Source organism: Leopardus geoffroyi, chromosome X (genome assembly GCF_018350155.1).
Source record: "Leopardus geoffroyi isolate Oge1 chromosome X, O.geoffroyi_Oge1_pat1.0, whole genome shotgun sequence".
Taxonomy (NCBI): domain Eukaryota; kingdom Metazoa; phylum Chordata; class Mammalia; order Carnivora; family Felidae; genus Leopardus; species Leopardus geoffroyi.
Window position 1 is genome coordinate 21,038,614 of NC_059343.1, and position 21,733 is coordinate 21,060,346.

The 21,733-nt window shown below is 44.2% G+C and overlaps 1 protein-coding gene across 2 annotated transcripts in view; it reads left to right on the top strand.

Annotated features, from left to right (window-relative positions):
- The window catches only part of POLA1 (DNA polymerase alpha 1, catalytic subunit), a 305,107-nt gene extending 283,645 nt beyond the window's left edge, over positions 1 to 21,462 (top strand). For both annotated transcript variants that reach the window (XM_045472141.1, XM_045472140.1), the window contains exon 37: positions 20,220 to 21,462. In XM_045472141.1, the coding sequence (XP_045328097.1) occupies positions 20,220 to 20,365 (146 nt within the window). In that variant the 3' untranslated portion in view covers positions 20,366 to 21,462. The remainder of the gene's footprint in view (positions 1 to 20,219) is intronic.
- Positions 21,463 to 21,733: the final 271 nt, after the last annotated feature.

Consider the following 21,733-nt stretch of genomic DNA (forward strand, 5'->3'; position numbering starts at 1 on the left):
TCCTTCCATCACCCACTTCTGGCTGGGATATCAGAGAAGCGACCCTAGACAAAGAAACTTAGACTTGGCCCAAGGAAGATGTGGGTAAGACAAAGAAACTTAGACTTGGCCTGAGGAAGATGTGGGTAAGGGGTACTTAGGGGGCTGGTGAAGGCTATGATCATATTAAGAAACTTCTTCCAGATTTTATGTCTGCATCTGACCCTTCCAGGCTGACGCTGCTGGCCTCAGGCTGTGTCCACTGTACAACAGCTCCTCAGTGTTGTATCTTGCCTTTGCCATGGCACGACTGGAGGGTCCTCCGTTTTCCCAGGCTTCGAGTACAGAGCGTACAGTCACCTGTTCCCTCTCCAGCTTCTTCCATTTACCTGAGAAATAGTCATTCACCAAATACAAACGTGTGCTTTCCCCTCTGGTTATTCTGAATTGGCTTCTCCATGATCTCCCCACGGTTGGGAATCCTCCCTGGGAACCACCTTCTTTCTTTGGTGACATCTGCACTGTGTTGGCTACTGTCACTGACCCAAAGCAAACCCACATATTCAGTTTTCCTCCTCAGACCTGCCCACCCATTGTCCCCTCCCAACTAGATTACCGTTCCTTCTTCTTGGGGATGCCTCCAGTTGCCGGCCCATTTTTGGATCAGGGGTGTCATGTATTTGGTGTCTGAACTTCCTGGCCCTATATTCCCTTGAGTAGCTTACTGTTGATCATCATTCAGGTTTTCTTTGTTCCCCATGAAATCCCCATCCACCCAAGAGAGCATTTCACTCTTTTAAAAACTAGTCACTTAATTGAATGACAGGAAAAATTCTCACCCCAAGAAGGAATTCTGCTCTTTATTGGGCACATGTGAAGATTGAGCCTCAGACAGTGGTTCCAAACAAGGGGTAATTTTGCCCTCCCAGGGAACATTAGGCAAAATCTGGAGACATACTTGATTGTCACGCCCTGGGGGGCATGTTACTGGCATCTAGTGGGCAGAGGTCAGGGATGCTGGTGAACACAGCACAGCCTCGCAACAAGGAATTACTGGCCCTCTGTGTCAGTACGTTAAGAAACCCTAACTGGGGGCTAGTGAAGCCGATGTGGGAGGGTGAGCTGGTGAGGGGGAGGGCCTGGGGGCACTGTGCTAAATACTGACGAAACTCTAGATAGTATTTTGTCAGCTCAAGGGTCACTAGGAGAAGCAAATGTGATGATGATTTTCTGGCCCTGAGGAAAGCGGCCCCAGTCTTAGGGTCACTAATTTTCTAGAAAGGCAGCTGTGTCATTTGCTATGGAACAGTGGTTTTCATGCTTCTGCTCTGGGGATTCCTTACTTTACATTCTTAAAAGTACTGAGGGCCCTAAATTCATTTTAAAGTAACAATAATAAACTCATTACATATTAACACAGAAACCCATTTTATGAAAATAACTGCATTTTCAAAAAAAAAAAGATTATGAGGAGAGCATGTTAAATGTTTGCACATCGTTTTATTTATTTTCTTTATTTTTTTAATGTTTATTTATTTTTGAGAGAGCACGAGTGGGGGAGGGGCAGAGAGCGAGGGAGACACACAATCCCAAGTAGGCTCCAGGCTCTGAACTGTCAGCACAAAGCCCCGCGCAGGGCTCAAATTCATGGACCAGACTTCAAGATCATGACCTGAGCCGAAGTTGGACGCCCAGCTGAGTGAGCCACCGAGGCGCCCCTGCGCGTCGTTTTAATGGCTGCCTTAATAGAAGGTAGCTGATTTTGCATATCTGCTTCTGCATTTAGTCTGTGTCAACATCACACGTTATGTAGCCTGTGGAAACCCTGCTGAAGACTCAGGGAGAGTTAGAGTGAAAAAGACAAATTATGTAAATTACATCTTTATAAAAGTTTCAAAAAGTTTTGATTTTGGGGGCCCCTGAAAGAGGCTCAAGTTCCCACTCAGGGCACCCTGACTCACGGTTTTAAAGAACAGCTGCTCTATAACTCAGGGGTCAGTGAACCTGAATGGGAAGAAAGTTATGCATCTTTATTTTGCCCCACCTCTAACTGGAAGTTAGCGCCCCCTTCACTTATGGACAGAGGCCTCAAACTACAGTGGTACTAGTTAGTATCTCTGATTTTGTCACCAATACAGGTCAGAGGTATTTTCTGGTCACATTACAGTTCTTGCAGATATCTCAGATATTACTTTTCATCAGTGCTTGGAAATTGCGGTCGCTACAGTGCCAGACCTGGTCATTTAGCACCCTCAAAGGAAAGCACATGTAGTACTATACCACAAATATGTCCTTTGAGTATTTTCATAAATGTATTTTACTCTAATTGCTTTCCTTTGTAATCCTGTGTATTTTATTTTACCTATTTAAAAACATCCTGAGAAAAATAACAATTAAAATTAAAACCTTCTGAGAAGGGGCCCATGGGCTTCAGTAGAGAGCCAAAGAGGTCGTCCGTACAAAAATCTTTCAGAGGCCCTGCTCTAGAAAGTTACAGAGCCAGAACAGTGTCACTAGGCCATTTGGGGGGATCATTCTGGCCCCAAAGCAAGCCAAAATGGGGAAGCGTTCCAAGAAAGCAAGTTCCTGTGCCATGTCGTTGGCCTGTATCCTGCCCACAGCCACAGCTTCAGGTCATCACAGTACACAGTGCTCAAAGTGCACACCGTCAGTTTTCCAGAGAGTTCAGCACCTTGTAATGTATATTTGAGAAAGGTTTATCATAATTCACATGATAAACTCTGGTCTTCTCAGCAAACTCAGCTGCCCCAAGAGTTCTAGATAGCCAAGGCTTTCCTTATTACAAGTTAATAAAGCTTCCTCCATATTCCTGGGCGGGCACAGAAACAAGCTAAAATGATTGCTTCTGAGAAGGGACACGGAGTGGATGGGAGACTTTTTGTTGATTGGTTAACTCTTTAATTTTAGCGGTTATATGTGCACATAATTTGATGTATCTAAAGTTCAATATAGCTGGTTAGAAAAAGCTGTCCCCTTTCCCATCCTGCAGACCTCAAAAGCACCCACTTGTAACTCATTCCACGACTATTTCTAGTATTACGTCCTTATCTCTGAACAGCAGGCACAGAGTGCATTATCTGCTCATTTTCTACAGTGGACACTGAGGGCCTGGCGCCCTGCTCCCACCCCCGCCACCACACACGCACCGTTTCCGCTCCCTTTCCCACCCCCCCACCCCCCCGGGGCTCAGGAGGCAGTTAGATCACGCCTCTGGCTGGCCGGTGGTCAATATTTATATATACCATCCCTTCCCCTGGTTATCTAAACCTGCTCTTCCTCCAGTTCAAACATACCTGGTATTCTGGGCTCAGGGCCCTCATGGCCTGGCGCACAGTTGTTATGCTGGGGGGCTCCCCCTTGTCTCCCCCCAGAGTCCTCGTGTCCTGGATTCTCCGGCTTTGTTTATTGTTCCTCTCTTGGGGAGAGGTAGAGCACCTCTCTTCCAAGTGGCTTCCTGGAAAAGGTTCTGTGGCAGATGAAGTGTCAGAGACCTTGCTCCTCTTAAAATGTCCTTAATCTACCCTCAGACCTAAGCACTAGTTACAGCATTCTAGACTGAAACTCCCGTCTTTCATATTTTGGAAACATTGTTCTGTTTTTTTTGAAAGCTTCTCTGATTCCTAACCCTTTCTATTTGTGGTCTTCTTCAGTGGCTTGTTCCTTTTCCCAAACTTAAAGGCTCTCTTTTGCACCTGCCACGTACACATTCACAGTAGAGCCATCTTTTCCAGTCGAGCCCTCCAGTTCCGAGAAGTATTTCTTGAACACTAAGCACGAACTGAGAAATTTTTTTTTTTGAGAAATAGTTTTTGAACACTAAATACCAGATGCTATCGTAAGCATGTTCTGTGTTTTAATTATTTAATTCTTACAACAACCTTATAAAGTAAGTGCTATTGTTATCCGTATGTTACAGATGAGATGGAGGTACAGAGAGCTTAAGTAACCTGGTCAGGGTAACACAGCAAGTTGACGGCAGCTAGGATTCTAATCCAAATAGTAGCTCTAAAGCACATTTTAAAACTAACTCCCTTGGGCACAATGCCAGTGGTTTGTAAATTGTGTGTAGAACTGAGTCTCCATCTTTGTTACAGATGTCCCCAAATTCTTTAATGGACCAGTTGTCTTAATTTCACCAACTTCTATTATAGCTCTTTTTTTCCATATAAATGTCATTAGATTATGTAGGAATTTTTTTTTTTTTTTTTTTTTTTTTTTTTTTTTTTTTTTTACTGTTTACATCAAATAAAATGTCATTAGCAAAGAACTGGTTGGTATTAAGATAATTGCCTAAAACTTGATTTTCATTACATGCAAAGAATGTAAATCGGCCACGCACCCTAAGATAGTATTCGAGAATGAAAGTGATAAAGCATCAGTATTCCTCTTTGCCCCTTCGGTAATAATGGGAGAGTTTTGAAATCGTGGAAGTTTACATAAGCATTTTAGAGGAATTTGATTTTCTTTACAGGGCAATCATCTTCATTTTTATAAAACTGACATCACTGTAAAACTGTTTTTACCTCAGGTTAAAATTTGCCTGACCTATTCTGTTGCCGACTTGAGTCATACCAGGTCACTGAAACCCAAAATAAGTATGTTCTAAGTATTGGGTAACCATTATAACCTATTTAGAGCCAAGATCCACGTAAGCCACGTTGACTTCTTTCCTCCATCACCGAGATAGCGGACATGTTCATCAATAATGTCCTGATGTGCTCATTAGATCTCCACAGAAGGAGGGGTGCCAGCAAGAGGTACAGAAGTAAATTCAGTGGAATCTCAACGGTCAAGAGTTAGGACTATTGTTCTATATGTCAGCCCCTGCACTGGTAACATTATTTTTTCCACTAATGTATTTTGTGATTTGATTTGGCCCGCGGTTTGCCTGAATGCAGGCAATTACACTTGTATTAAGGGTTCTGCTGTCTAGTTTTTCTCCATGCTGAGGGATGTCAGAAGGCGAGTATTCTGCGTCTAAAGGAAACATGAAAAATAAAAATGGAAACACCTGAAGAATGCCTTTACTTACATTAATCAAGGGGCAGCTGCTGCTCTCAGTGATGACGGCCTGCTCTGTGCTTAGCTGAGCAGGGCCCCGTGGGCCTCAGAGCAGGAGTTAAGTCAGGCTGTGAGGGATGCTGCCTGTGTTCAGAGGGAAAGACCTTGTCACGAGTACAGTGTACCGGCTCGGGTTAAATCAGAAGGGAGATTTTGTCCCTTCAGTTTGGGGTGGTGGAAATTACCTATATATCACTAATATCTGTGCAGTATGGAAGAGATTTGGACCCTGTATTTTCCCCTGTCTTCCCCTTGTAGGATGGTGATTTTCCTTTAAGGACTTGGGTTTCTCTGTGTATCCACTAATAAATGGCCAGAGAAAGACTCACCAATTAAAATCATTTTATGGTAAGTGTCTGTGTCTTTTCAACCAGATGCTTCTCTTTGTAGAACTAAGTCAGGAAAATGATTCAGGTGAAGTCTATGCATTTTGATGTTAACGGATTCCACTCTTACGGAGAGACAACCAGTTAACAACATGAAATGAGGGTGGTGATGGTTTTCGAAATGAAATAATGTTTGATGTAACTTTGAGCTTTCTCTGAACTTTGGCCAGACTGTAGGAAAGGTAGGCGGCGGGGAGCAGCTCTGTCAAGCACAGAATTACACACGGGGGAAAAAATTAATCTAAATACTGAGGGAGAAGCCTGTGTTCTCTTGCATGATATTTAGCAGCAAGAGCAAGGAGAGGGATGTTTCTTTCTTTGTGTAATGTGCTGTAGTTACAATAAACACAAGATTTCCAAATCTCAGAGGACTCTCTTGACAGTTGCTTGATAACAGCTTTTTTCATTCCATAGTTTTGACAGTTCGTGTGTGTTGCCATATCTAGTGTAAACTAAAACATCACTGTCATTCTGTTTTTCTTTTGTATGTGGCTTCTCTTTTTTTTCATCTTTAGGATAATGAAAAAGATGGGCTTTTCACTCGTAGACTAGAGGAAGGCAAGTTGTGTGTGGAGATTAGCATGTGTTTATGAGTTTTGAAAGATTCAAGTTGACAGCCGAACACTGCTTTAAATAATTTTCTTCTCCATATTGCTTCAGGAAAAGTATAAGTGGGATGTGTAAGTTTTCTCTTAATCTTTTGATAAATAGCAAATCTGAGGCATCTGTGTGGGTACCTATATTATTTATCTGTGGTTATTGAAAAGCACCGAATACAATGAACGTCCCTAGCGCTCCAGGCTGTGCAGCCTTTGAGAAATGGGAAGCGTCCTGTTCCTCGTCATTAACACCATGGTGCCCTGTTTCCCCCTGGTGCTTTTCGGTCCCCAAGGATGCTTCCCATCATCTGCTGGATCGCCGTCCCACCCGCTTCTGCCAAGTTCATAGCTAAGTGACGTCATCGGACTGTTTCAGAAACAACAGGGTACCGCCGCCGTCATTTATTCATCTGGTCTTTGTTTTTCTAGAGTCACTCTAGAAACTGAATTGCACCGGCAGGCACTGTTTTTGAGGCTGCAGGGGAGATGACAGGCCGGGAGCACAGGGCAGGGTCACGGCAGTCTTGACTCCTCAGGTGGAAACTCTCAACTTTTGCACATGCCAGAAGGGGTCCCGTGGAATTTATCCTGGGAGACCTTCCCTCCTCCAGTCCCCATCACCTTTGATTTACAGAAATCTCAGTGAGGTTATTTTGCCCTCAAACCAAATTTGCTGTCGCGTAGCACAGCTCCCAATGCCGTCATCTGGCATGTTACAGACAAATTCCAATTACTTTTCTACTTCGAGCTATTGTTAAACACTACAAGCTAGCTGACAGTAAAATTATAAATACAGGTGTTGTCACACTACACTATAATCAGAATTTTAATTTGAATTTTCATTTGGAAAGCCTTTTTTTTTTTTTACATGAAAATGGGAATAGAATTAGTTTTATTGACAGTAAAAAGACATTTTGAAAGCTTCCTAAATCATTACCTGTATTTAGCAGGAGGAAAAATTGTATATGTCCATGTAAAAAGAAGAGTTTTATTATCACATATTTACTCATTATATTTGGTGGTAAATAAAACGGGGAAGACGTGTTTGACAAATGATTGACGGAACTCGCTGGGTTTTTGCTTCATCAGAACAATAGACAGACATAAATATATATTTTGCTTTTGTTTTGCTCTGCTATTACCGATGCAGACCTGTAGACGAAATCTTCTTCTAGCAAATTAAGTACAGCCTGTTGGGAGTCTGCATGCAATGCTCAACTTTTTTATTTGGCAATTTTCTCTTCTTATCCAGATTCATCATCCATGGTGCTTCCCGCCCCCCCCCCCCCCCCCCCCCCCCGCCCTTGCGCGGTGGTTGGAGTGGGTTCCCTTCTCAAGTCCCTTTTTTTCCCTCGAGGCATTTAGTGTCGTGTCTGCCAGATTTCAGTGATGAGCAGCGAATTGCTTTTAAAGTGGGCATTATGCCAGTTCAGCAGCACAATGGAAAACCAATCTTCCCCCATTCTACTTTTGATGCTGTTATTGTAGCATTTTCCATAACTGCTGCCACAAAAAAAAAGGGGGGGGGGAGAGATGTGCTCAATTGCTACCAGTTAGTCAAGTTAAATCCAGAGTAGCATTAAAATTACTCTGAAAACTGTTTGTCAGAGGTCATGTGCCGTCTGTGGCTGCTGCACGTAGGAGACATGTTCTGTTCTGGTGGCTTTTTTCCCTTTATTATTACCGTCACTGACCAGCTCTCTAAATAGCCCTTCACTACCTGTTTACTTATTGTCTTCACCTCCCTGTTGAAAAAATGTGTCAAACAGAAATGTTGAAAAGTTTCTTTAAAGTGCTGGAAATAGCAGGAGAGTGAGTTGTTCAGGGTGCTAGAGTTTGTACAGTGTGAAAGCACAAGAAAGTGGGGGAGCGCGAGAACATAATTCTCTGGTTTCTATAGCAAGATTACTGTTTTCTTCTTTTTAGCTTCACGTTTCAACCGCTGGGTTCACTGTTCTACTTTTTTTAATAGCACAAATGGAATTTATCCTCTCTCCATCTCAAGTCCCCCCTCCCCTGGCTTTGCTCGTGAATGAAAGCGACTCCTACTATGGCTGCAGGCCAGATGGCAGCTGTATATGTTGGATTGGATGCTTTTGGAGTGCGCCATATTTTTAAAATCAGGGCCAATAGATGGACTATTTTGAGAGTGGCAGTAACACTGCAAGCCTGCCCCATTTCCTAAGAATTTATTTGCACTTTTAAAATGACATAAATATCCTATAATCTGTGCTTAAAATAATCGAGTTGTGATCTCTTAGGTGTATTGCGCTAATAATAAAAGCAAGTCGGATTTCTGGGATGCCTTTCTTCTAAAGACTGTGGGCTAATTTAACCGTGTGCTATCTCTACAGGATTTTTTCTCTTTCCGTTAATCCTATCCATAATTTCACTGGACTCTCAGCCTTATGAAGGCAGGCATTTTTGTCCATCTTGTTCACTCCTGTAGCCCCAGGGCTTAGAACATTATCTGGCACGTAGTAGGCACTTGGTAAATATTTTGTGGAATGAGTTAATAAATAATTTGTGCTTCTCTTGTGGTTTCATGGAGTTGTACCCTGTTTACTTATTTATATATTTTTCAATCCAGCTGGAATGCCAAACTGTGGTCCTAAAGCACAGCCATCATAGTAATTTACCTGTTGATTCTTTAATTCACCCCACCCTATCGCAAGTTGTACTTGACACCCGGTGGGTACTCAGTAGATGTTTGTTGGATGAACAAGTGGAAGAAGTCTGCACAAAGGTTATTTGCCAATAAGGGATGTAGCCATTTGGTGGTAGATAAGGGGGTAGTTTAGTGTGTCCCACCATGAGTAGTCATAAAGAGTCTACGAATTCTCAGTCTTAGGTTGGTCCAGAGGTCTTTCCCAAAGATTACGTTGGTTTTCTGGGCTTACGTTCACGCATATTTCGGATCTATGTTCTCCTTCAGTTTCTAGTTTGAGAGCATTTGAATTTCTCCTAAAGCAGGAGAGGAAAGACTCCAGTAAGGCTGCAGTCAGTATTCATAACCAGCCCACTCGCCAGTGCCGTCTCCATGAATCCATTGCACGCTCTCCAGAGTGAGTGGTCCTGTCTCAACGTGGGAAGGAGGCCGCCACCCATGGTGGGAGGTATGCATGATAGCAGGTAGACCTCCCTCGGCACCGTTCGCCTGTCACGTGGAATCGTGGTAAGGCATTCTATTATTCTGCTCTGTCCTTCACTACCTGCCTCCCCCAGAACGCTCCGCTTCCATCTGCGAAGTGAGGGAAATGCAGGCCCAGAGGCTGCTTACCAAGGTCAGAGGCTTCAGAGAATTCAGTGACTTAATCAAGAACTGTACCGCGTAAAGAGACATACTGCTTTCCCTTTTAATCATTGAGTTGTAAATGTGACATAGCTTTAAATGGATAGCAACAATTTGCAAATCAGTAAGACCCATTTTGTAATTAACTTTGGACTAAGCATTAAAAAGTATACATTGAGGATTATCATAGTAAAAATGCAGAGCAGTGTGGGGATTCTTTCTTGGCGGCTAAAAGTGTGCATATTAAACATACAGAAATGGAGGTAGTGGGTTTCTCTGGCTACTAACAGATTCTCTCAAAAGAATGCCTTGTTAGAAACCTTTTTTTTTTAAGAGATTTTATTTTGTAAGTAATCTCTCCACCAAATGTGGAGTTCGAATTCACAACTGCTAGATCAAGAGTCACACACTCTTCCAACTGAGCCAGCCAGATGCCCCAGAAGCCTTTTTTGTTTTAAGTAGCAGATAAAAGAATATTAAGTTATACCATAAGGATTATGCGTTTGAGAGGAATCTGGAATGTACAATAAGATGTTCTCTGATGTGCTCATTTCATCTCTTCTCCAATACTATTTGACCTTCATCCGAGAAAAGCCAAAGAACATACTGAAAGAAGGATTCTGATTTTAATTAGAGCAAATTTAAACATCTATAAAGTAGAACATTTTGCCTTACATGTCCTAGCATCAACATTTTACACAGGGTGAAAAACGAGGATGTTCACTGTAGCATCCTGCATCAGCATTTGTTAAAGTTCCAAGGATATTGAGTTGCTCGGGCCAACTGTGGAAAATCTTATATAAGAGTACTGTGAGGAGAACTTGTGCCTTTATTATTTTTTTAAATGTTTATTTATTTTTGAGAGAGAGACAGAGCACGAGTGGGGGAGGGGCAGAGAGAGAGGGAGACACAGAATCCGAAAAAGGCTCCAGGCTCTGAGCTGTCTGCACACAGCCCGACGCAGGGCTCGAACTCACCAACCGTGAGAACATGGCCTGAGCTGAAGTCGGACGCTCAACCAACTGAGCCACTCAAGCGCACCCCCCTTTTCTTTTCTTTTTTTTTTTAATGTTTGAATTTGTGCCTTAAAAAAAAAAAATAACTCATGCAGGCTGGGGAGTAGTAGAATAAGAGTTTCTCTTCGTGTCCCTCCACCAAGAGCATTTAGAGGAAAGAACATGAAGTAGATGTGTGACCTTGCAAAAAGCCTCCTGGTCTGTTTTCCTCGTGGGTATAGTGTCTCTTCTGTTTAACTTACAGGGTTATTGTTAGGATGAAACAATAGGATGTGTACCTTTGTAACCCTCTCTATAATAGGAATTGGCTAATGTTTTTCTATCAGGGGTCAGGTTACGAATATTTTCAGCTTTGAGCCCAAGATGGGCTCCACCGCCACTGCTCACCTTCCCCATTGTAGTTAGAGACGATGCAGTAACAAATGGGCATGGCTGTGTTCCAGTAAAACTTTACTGACTCAAACAAGGGGCATCGGGGGTTTGGCCTAAGGTCCTAGTTTGCTAACCTTTGACCTATAATAATGAAAGGTATAAAACATATAAAATACCAAATATTTGCTTATTGTTCTGAGTAAATAGCCCACCATCTCGGAATCAGCCTGTGAGGTCACTGTTTGCCTGTCATCGTAAGGAGAAAGGCTAAAGGGACAATCTGTTTCAAGAGAAAGTCACCTTCAGTAGGTTTTGGTCCAGGCTTCCGAAAGTTTTACAGATTCTGCAGAGAGAATTTCATTCCATTCAGCTTATATTTATCGATGGCTTCATTTAGGCCACCTAGTCTCACGAGCCTCCAGCCTTTTCTTTAAGAAAGTGTTCCTTCCTTAGGACAGTTGGTTTCTACAGAGCCTTGATGTTATTTGTGGTAGAGAAAAGATTCTGGTATTAAAATAGCTAAGTAGGGGGTGCCTGGGGGGCTCGGTCAGTTAAGCATCTGACTCTTGGTTTCAGCTCAGGTCATAATCTCAGGGTTTGTGAAATTGAGCCCCATGTCGGGCTCTGCTCTGACTGCACGGAGCCTGCTTGGGATTCATTCATTCACATTCTCTCTCTCTCTCTCTCTCTCTCTCTCTCTCTCTCTCTCTCAAAATAAGTAAACGTTGGGGCGCCTGGGTGGCGCAGTCGGTTAAGCGTCCGACTTCAGCCAGGTCACGATCTCGCGGTCCGTGAGTTCGAGCCCCGCGTCGGGCTCTGGGCTGATGGCTCAGAGCCTGGAGCCTGTTTCCGATTCTGTGTCTCCCTCTCTCTCTGCCCCTCCCCCGTTCATGCTCTGTCTCTCTCTGTCCCAAAAATAAATAAACGTTGAAAAAAAAATTAAAAAAAAAAATAAGTAAACGTTAAAATATATATAAATATATATATATATATGTATATATATATATATATATGTATATATATATATATATATATATTTATATACACATATAAAGTAGCTAAGTAGGGTGGAGAGCTGTCACCCCTTACCTCCCCTGGACAGTCCTGGAGTCTTTGGAAGAGTTGACAAAGAGGGACAGTGGCTATCTTGGTGATTAACCAGGTAAGGTTTCAAGGTATATGGTCAGTTCTTTTGAAACTGCTGGAGAATCCTACTTAAAGAGTGTCACTGATACATTCTGGAATTAGGAATGCCCCACAGTCTTCGAGTTTCCAAGAGACAAAATCACATTAGCTTAATGGAAGAACTCATCCCAGAAGGAGTACAGGGTATCAGTTCATAGAAGTTAAGAAGGTAAAGGTTATTAATCCTGATACCCTTAAAACACTGGTTTATTTCAGACTTCATAGTTGGTTTGTAGGTGGCTGGACTTCTTTAATATTTATACTGTATCTGATGAGTCAGAAATACAAAACCACATCCATTTTACATAAACATTAAATCCGGAGCAGCTGAAAAATGTATCTGGTGCAGAATTTGCCTTCGTGTATTTTCCTTGGGTGTAATGAGTTTGATGGTAAGCAGTCATTTAAGTCTGCCTTTGACTCTCTCTGCTTTCTCTCAAATTTCTTAAGGTCTTAGATTTCTCCCATCTCTTAGACATTCCACACTGAATCTGTGAGCTTTTTGTAATATATATGCCAATCAGTTGACAATTAACCAATTTATTCATGTTTTCCTGTATTCCTGCCATTTATCCAGGGCAGTGGCCCTCTGCTAGGCAGTTTCTAAGATGGCACCCAGTGCTCCCTGCCTGTTGGCACTCACTCTTGTGCGGTATTCCTCTTCCCTTGAGTGTGGGCTGGATTGAGTGACAAAAGGGGTAGGATGTTACTTCCGAGATTAGGTTACAAAGGATTGCGACTTCTGTTTTGAGTGCATTCGCTTGCTTTCTTGCTCACTCACTCTGCTGGAAACCAGCTGCCATGTTATGAACTGTCCTGGAGGCAGTCTGCATGGTGAAGAATCGAGGCCTCGGTCCAACAACCTGAGAGGAATGTATAGTCACATATTATACAAATATGTTGCCAGAATACCTGTTTGGTTTGGATTAATCAAAAATGCTCACGTTTTTCCCTCCTCAAAGGATGTAACTAACCGTCTTGGGTAGGACATCTGTAGATGCCTACAAGTTGAGAGGGAATGGACACTACCCATGAACAAAGATGGAACCCAGGAAATGCCAAGAACTCTTGGAGTAGTCGTAGGTAGCTGCATCCATCCCCATTGGGCAGAAGGGAAAGGGTGTTAGAGGCAGCTTGCTTTAATGTCAGGATCTAGGAGGGCATGGCCTGTTTTCTGTCCTCTGTCCAGAAAGTGGCAGTGGCCTAGATGCTCATCATAGCATGGCTGTTACTTTCATGTCCCACTGTGGCCCATCCATCTTTCCACCTGTTTACGTGGATCAGAACTGTCCCTGCTACAATAGCTTGGGCTGTGAGAACAGGAGGCTGGTGAGAACACCAAGATTAGAAATGATATGTGAGGGGTGCCCAGTTGCTCAGTCAGTTGAGCATCCAACTCTTGATTTTGGCTCAGGTCATGATCCCAGGATCGTGGGATCAAGCCCCACATTGGGCTCTCTGTCTGCCCCTCTCTCTACCTCATGCTCTCTCTCTTGCTCTCTCTCTCTCTCTCTCAAAAAAAAAAAAAAGAAAGAAAGAAAGAAATTGTATGTGAACCATAAAGACACAGTGTACCCTTCTTAGATATTTTTGGTGACATGCGCCTTTGTAAGACTGAGGTCTTCAAGAAGAGTGGGGGTGGGTGGTGGAGAATGTTATTTCAGCGCTATAAGGCTGTTGAGTCCATTGCAATTGGATATACCTGGGAATCTGTAGTTCTCGTCCTCAGTGGAGGAGTTGTAAACTTAGCAGGATCTGGGAATCTTTAAAAAGCCAACAAACAAACACATTTTTCACCTCCCTTTTCTCCACAAGAACCTATGAGAAATGGGGTCGGGTGATGGCACTGGGTGGGTATGTTGAAAAAACAAACAAACTTCCCAAGTGATTCTACTTCCCACCCTCCTTGAGCAACACTGACCTGGGGCGACTCATCTTTGTTCTGGTCTGTCACAGAGCATTAATTAGACATGAAGTGGCTTAGAATATTCCCATTTGCTCATGATTTCATGTGTATTGGAAAATAGCACTCACATCAAATTCCACTGTTCTTGGGGCGCCTGGGTGGCTCAGTCAGTTGAGCGACTGACTTCGGCTCAGGTCATGATCTCACGGTTTGTGAGTTCGAGCCCCACGTCGGGCTCTGTGCTGACAGCTCAGAGACTGGAGCCTGCTTCTGATTCTGTGTCTCCCTCTCTCTGTCTGCCCCTCCCCCACTCATGCTCTCTCTCTGTCTCCGAAATAAACATTAAAAAAAAAAAAATTAAAAAAAACCTCCACTGTTCTTGCCATCTCTCCCATTGGCTTTGATGAAATTGCAAGCTTGTAACTTGTCGCGATGGTGACCGGATGGATGATGCATGCAAAAATGTTAAATCACTGTATCGTACACCCAAAACGAATACTACGCTGTATGTTAACTGCCTGGAATTTAAATAAAAACTTGAAAAATTAAAAATTTTTTGAAAATTAAAAATAAGTTACAGGCCTATAGTAGTAGCCCTGCCCGGGGACTTGGGGGTCAACTAACATGTTGTCTGCTGGGTCAGTTAACCCTGGTCTTTGATAGAGCGTGTCTTTGATCACACTTCCTTTCATGTTGGAAACCTGCTTGTTGTTTGAGGTCAACATTTTGTTGTTACTTTTTCCGCCCAAATATAGAGCCATTTGGAGAATAGAATTTTTTTTTGCCGGTTGTTCAGCGTATCCAGAACAGAGTTCTGATAGTTAAAGTGTACAATACGCTTGTATACCACAATGATGGCTCTTTTTAAACATTAGGGTAATTTTGAAAAATTGCAATAAAGTCATTGTAATTCATAGAGCATGCTGTAATGCAGAGATACGTGTAAAATACAATCTGTGTACCTGATTGCAGGTAACAGAGTTAAATGTGCCAGCAATTTCAAACACAGTTTGATATTTCCTATAATAAAATATAATGCAAAAAAATTAAATATCCAATATCAATGGATTCTAAATGGTTCTGATATTTCTTTTTGTCCTTTCCCATGAAGAGTAATTTATTTCCCTTTTTAAAGTGTGGGCAGAGTGATTACTAGCGCACTGTAATGTAATTGTGTTGCATTGATAAAATAAAAATTGTCCTTTATCTGTGTCCTGATAATGTTCAATTTACAGGCTGGCTTCTCTGCCACCTCTTCAGTGCTTTGAGTATTCCAGCTCTCCTCCCTTCCTGCTCTGAGAGCGCACAGAACTGTTTGAAATCCACTGGTACAATTGTCAAATCAATTATTCATTCTCTGCAATTATGCTCGCACAAAGAACATTTTGCTGGTCTGAATGATGATTAAATTAACAGCTATTCCAGCTGCCTGATAACATCTAATAGAATATTCATAAGCCCAAAATGGAATGAATTATCTCCATTAACTTCATCATGCTCACTTAATTACATGCTTGTTATTGTATTTACACCTTGTTAGATACCGCTGAAGCTGATCCAGTGGCTGGCCGGGAATTGGAAGCGTCTGTCATGGGGCAGTTGGAGCGCGTTTTGTAGGAAATGCTATTTATTTTAAATGCTCCACCTGCTGGGAGCCGAGGTTAGTCAGCAGCACTGAGATGAATTGGGAAACGGGGTGTAAAAAGAAATAATGTGCTTCTGACAGGCTCCGTGGCTTTTAAGTTGCTCTCATTCAGCCACTTCACAAAAAATTATTTTATTCCATCTCTCAGTGATGATGACATGATTGCTTTTGGGTAATCATTTACCATTCTGATTTTATTTTTTGAAGTAAATTGTCTGAAGTAATAGGTTCTTGGAATTACAGCATGCCTTGCTTTTTTCTTAGAACTTTATTTAAGCTTGTCTTCCAGCATTTAACCCGAGTCCCCTCTTTCGTTTGATCTTCTAACTTTATTTATACAACAGTGCTTAATGACCCTGCACAATGTGTTTTTTTTTCCTTCTCTGCACCCCCCCAAAAAAATTCTGTCCAGTGTGGTTGACAGTACTTTTTATAACCTCAGCAAGGGGGCTGCATGGGCAATTTTCTTCCGACATGACAAATACAAACACCCCAAACCCAGCCCTGATAGAATCACTTCATCCAGTTGAAAGGAAATTTTTGATCTCTTTCAAGGTGACTCTTTCTCCACTGAAATATGGTAAGGGGTACGACTCTCCCCTTCTATTTTTCGCTGTAGAAGTGGCATTCTTTACATTGGCTTGCCCTGGCTCCTCCCTTCTCCCATCACCCTCTGCTCTTTCCCACACTTGCACTGACCAGCCCTTCCTGGTGGGGGGCCCTGCAGCACCTCCGTCCTTTTGGAGTGTGAAGGGTCACTGTTCACCACCACCAGGCTGTAGCAAGTCTGTGTTTATTGAACACGAACCAGACCAGTGGTGGAGAGAATTATAATCACACTTCTAAATACTTGTCAGATCAGCCTAGTAGAGTACTTGAGCTAAACCATGGATATTTTATTCTGTTTAAAGGCTGTATTTTGGTATCAACAAAAAAGAAGAGAAAAGGAAAACTGGAGATAATTACTTAGAAGTAGGAATGGAGCTGGATAGGGGACTAACAGACTCTTCAGCCCTGAGAAATGTGTTCGCGGCTAACATGTGATTTAACGGGCGAGAATGGACCTCTAGGCGTTGGTTAGTCGGTAAATGCCTCATACACGGAGTGTGCCTGGCATTGTGCCCTGTAAAGTTGTTTCTAAAGAACTGAATGGAAGATGGTATTTTTTATTTCTCGTTTTGAGAAGTGTTTCTATACTTGTTATTTGGTTTGGGGCCCTGAATGTGTCTGTCTTTGAAACATGGCTATCTCCTGAGATCTTTCAGATACCGTGCGTTGCCCAGACTTGGGTATCGATTGATATTCAGGAGAGAGCTGGCCAGGCCAGAGGCTCCAACAGTTCTCTATAGGTTGGGTGGTTTTAAATCATGAAGTGGCTTTCTTTCAGACTTCCTAAAGCTTCCGGGGCGGCCTTCCACCCCCGAAGGCAAAGCTCACGGTGCACTGAGGGAGGGAGGGAGGCTATGGATTAGAACCGGTTGGGAAAGCTGAGAACTGTATAGTGGGAAGCCATGCAATTAAAAAACTGACTGAAATTATTACCTGATTTCATAATTGACAGAATATTTAATTCAGATATAGTAAATTGACACACCTCTACACAGAGACAATTATGACTGACTGTATAACACCTGACAGAATCAATTATAACTGACTGTTGTTTGATACCTTTGCACGGAAATAAATGAAACAGACATTCAGAACAGAGACGGCTGCTGCCTGTGTGCCTAAGCCTGCTTTAATTAAAATAAAATAACCAGGAGGCGATGTTAAAATGTCTTTGCCTTGTGGTTTCTGGTTGAGTGTGTTTCCTTAAGTGCAGAAGGGGTTTTACAAAAAGTACAGCCGAAAAGAGATGTTTGGTTTGCTGACAGGGAAACAAAATATCCGAAGTAGACATGGTTTCCTTAGATGGGAGAATACTCCCATTTTTTCAGACAGTTCTAACATGTGATTGGATCAGTTAACTTGCAAATAAAATATCTAAAGACAGGTTCGACTGGCAGGTGATGATCTAGGTCACCCCAGATAGAAAATACTGTAACTTGCCTGGTTTTGAGGTTTTAGATTCTAATCAGTAGAAACCAACTTTTAAATTAGCAATTCATGTCAGTGTCTGATAAAATATTGTGTGAATAATATCTGGGCTAACTTGTTTTTCATTGTTTTCTTAGGAGTGGGGGACAGGAGGTTTTTGGTAATCAGCATATAACCCTAAGGAATCAGCATGTAGAAAGGACCTACAGTAAGCGTTATTCCCAGGAAAAGGGGATTCGCTTTGCTGGTGCATTCGGATGAGTGATTTCCGGTGACAGCACAGCCCTCTGGAGTAGATTTTGCTGATGCCCTTGTGTCTAGGGAGAGCATTTCCTTCTTTAGTCAACGAAGGTTGGATTTTTTTGTGCTGGTTGTTGAGACAGCAACAGCCACGGCCCCTGGCATCTCTGTGGACTGGGATGAGATGATCTTCTCTGCCTCTTGCCTGATGGCCTCTTGGAATCTTTTAATAGTTGTCGTCACCGCATGCCTGATGTGCAGTGACTCTGCCCATGGCCTCTTTGCCGACTCCCAAAACCAGAGCACGGAAAAGGAATCCAATTTTGCTGGCCACATTAACTTGTTTCCACCATTTAACACCGGTATTTTCCCTTGAGTTCTACAGTGGTGGGTGTAGCAGTACAGGAAACAGGATAGTGGTTTCATGTGAGGCCTAATGCGGGGGGCCTAGGTGCCTGAAGGGGGCTGAGAAAAACCACAAAGAAGGGGCGAGCCCTTTTCCCCCCTCCGCACCCCCGTCTGACGCACCTGTGCCAGCTCGTGCAGTTCTGTTTCCTAGAAGACCTTCCATATGTTATTGATTAAATTCTCTTTGGGGAAGCAAGCGGGAGCTTTTATCTGCATGTCTAACTGGCGTGCAATGGTGCCTTGGCCGTATTGACCGGCTATGGGATATGCTGGCGGTCACACTTGTCTTTTACGAAGAAGAGCACCGAGTGACGCTGGTTGTCATTCTAACTCTGCTGTGTGGCAGCGTAAATAGTCCCCTTTCTAACCAACCTGGTGGGAAAAGTCAATATCCCATCAGCAGAGGAGGTAAACACATCAGGAGCGATGCCCTCTCCCTTCCTCCCCTGCTCCTTATTCCGGCAGCTCTTTAAATGTGCTCCCCAGTCAGCACCTGCGTTCGTGTCATTCACATGCGCCGGGTGCCGGCCTGCTGCTCTGGCCTGCAGGGAGGCGGCCGCCGCTCCCGCCGCTCCGGGCCATTGTTGTGTATTCCCAGACTCCCATAATTAGAACTTTCAAAGTGTCTTTCTGTAATCGGTAGTCGGTAGTCGGCTACTAATGCCTCCCCTCTCTCTCCTCTCGCCTCTCTTTTTCCACCCCCTTTGGGCATTTAAATCCTCTCCACCAAACTTTTTGCTGTTGTTTCTTAAAAGGCACTTGACGTAATTTAGAAAAGGTTGTGGAGGACGAATGTGAATGTGGAGCTAAGGAACAAAAATCTTGAGCCCCAGCTTTAATCTTGCGGGTGTTCGGTAGATTGCAGTGTTGCTCTGTTGTTTCGGTGGGGTTTTTCTCCCGGTCGTTGACGAGTACTCCCTTCCTCGATGCTTGATGCCATGCTCACCTGTGCCTGTGCCTGTTCCGGGGGCACCGGGGAGGGGTGACGGTAGGGAGAGGGGGCGCACTAGGGTGCCTGACCTTCGAGTAGGGGCTCAGGGTTCTGGCCACCCGGGCTCGCATGTCTGTGTCGCACATTTCCGGCTCTGTGACCTCGGGTGAGTGGCTGGACCTCCCAGTCTCTTCAGCCAGCAAATGGGGTTAAAAAAAAACAACGTGGACTTCGCCAAACACGTCACAGGGTTCCTGAGCAGCTGTGAACCAAAACTGTGTCGCCTTAAGCATCCTGGGCAGGGCTGCCTCCCCTAGGGATCAATCACCCTTATCCTCAAAAGATCACACCTCAGTGTCTTGGCCCTACTGCTCCTTGAACCAAGTGTGCAAGTAGCAGGCTGTGGGGCAGGAAAGGAAGGACCTTCTGTGCGGCTGGCAGTGCCCGTCTCAGAGTGGGCAGGCCAGGCATGAATGGGTAGAAGAAGCAGGAAGCGGAGGAACGGCTGCTGCATGCCCGGAGTCCACAGGTACACGGTGTGGATGGAGAAGAAAAAGCAACCTCGCCACCGGACAGGTGCCCTCCAGACAGCCTACCCCTCACCTCTTCCAACACAGGAGTCTTGAGTAGCAGAGGGACACAGACCGGAGGGCCTCAAAGAAGCCGACTAGGCCCAGCTGCTCCTGGGAGTTGACTCTGGGAGGCCCTGGCTTCTTTTGAGACAGTGTTTCCTGCCGCATCCATACTTTGCATTCAGTTGCACGCATATGCTCGACAGCGCTGCGAGAGTGGTGGCTGCAGGTGGAGTTCACCTTGGCTGCTGCACGTGCATGCGCACCTGCAGTTCGCATCCGTGGAGCGTGGCCCTGTCCCCCGCCCCCGGAGTCAGCTAGGTGCTGGGAAGCGGCGCGCAGGGTAGAAGAACCAAGGCTTCCAGAGAGGAACCTAGGGAACTCACCCGCACCCCTGGCGTGGGACTGGCCCCTGGTGTAGACCAGCAACGGGGCACCAGGAGGACATCTGAGACATGGAAATGCAGACAGGATCTGCGCCCTCTTCTCTGGTGCTTGAGGGATACTGAATGGTCTCTAAAGACGCTACCTCTGAGACTTGTAATCCTTTTATTTTTATTTCTTTTTAGATAAATGGAAGAAGCAGTTTTTTACCCCCAAAGTTCGTCAGGACTACCAAAAACTCAAGAACACGGCAGAGCAGTTCTTGTCCCGAAGTGGCTACTCCGAAGTGAACCTCAGCAAGCTCTTCGCAGATTGTGCCGTGAGGCCCTGAGGGAGCCTGCGATGCAGGCAGCAGGGTGGGCGACCCCACCGCCTCCACCCCTCCACCGGGGTCCTGACGGCTCCCTCTGGCATCGCTTTTCCTTTAGGACTGCGTGCGTGCGTGCGTGCGTGCGTGCGTGCGTGTGTGGCTTGGGAGGGGAATTACTGAGGTGGGGGCGAGTGCAACAGTATTTCATCTACCAAATATCAGAGCATCATAAGAGCCTTCCTATTACAACATATCATGTACTGCGGAAACACAGCCTAGAGCCAGCTGCGCATCTGGGACTCGATTCCTAGGGGAGAGGTCCGTGAGGGACAAGAAATTAATTGAGAGTGGCTGGAACGCAAGGGACCCCACGCTTTGCCCCAGGGCCTTCAGCAGAGGTGCCCCCAGAAAGAGTTATGAAGCCTGGTAGGAGTGCTAACATTTTATTTTGCCTTTTCACATGCCAGTTAAACCCAGTCTGAACCCCACTATTGCCCCAGTCGCTGGCTCCAAGAGTGGCTGTCCTTTTTAGTCTGGTCTTTTATATAGGTAGCCGAGGGGTGGGGTAGAGAAGCCTTGCGTCTCCTAAATAGATGAAACAGAGCCTACTTGTTTATTGAATTGCTCCCCATTGCACGCGCACACGTATACTGAGCAGGTGTTTTATACTCGCATTCCTTTTTGTCCCCTTAAGTAGAAAATCCAGGTAAAGGTTTCTGCAGACAGAAAGCACATTGAAAATAATTTGATATCCTATAACATTTCCTTTCAACTGTGTAGAGTTTGGGGCAAGGGTCATTGTGTTGTATTCAGAAGAAATTGGGAGGAGGTTTGGTTAATTGGCCCTGGTGCGGTTGTGTGCGTGTGTGTGTTTTCATTTCTTTGGAATGGTGCCCTCTTTGCCAGAAGCCACATCTATTTCAGTATAGCAGCCTTTGCATTCTTACATTATATGTAAGGTTATACTAACAAGATATATTTCCCCTGTACACTATGCTATATTTTTTTAAAAAGTCTACCTGTCTGTTTTTCTAAAAGAAAAATATGCCATGTGTGTGGTTTTTTTTTTTTTTTTTTTTTTTTTTTTTCCTGCTTAAATAAAGATTTCTGAAAGGAAAGCAGTTCCACTAAATCTCCATCAGGTGTGAAGAGCTGGCCAGAGGTGGCAGCCCGGAGTAAGGGGTGACTGGAGGCCATCCCCTTCCCAGCCCTCAGCCTGGCTGGAAATCAGCTCCTAGAGGCCCCAGTGGTGTATGTCCCAGTGCCCTGAGCAGCATTCCCGAGACTTCCTGTGGACTTAGGGTCCTTTACAAGATGAAGTATGGTTTCTCGTGTGCTTTGCTGACTTGGACAGCCCGAGAGCTAAGCCAAGAGCCCAGTGGTGTCTGT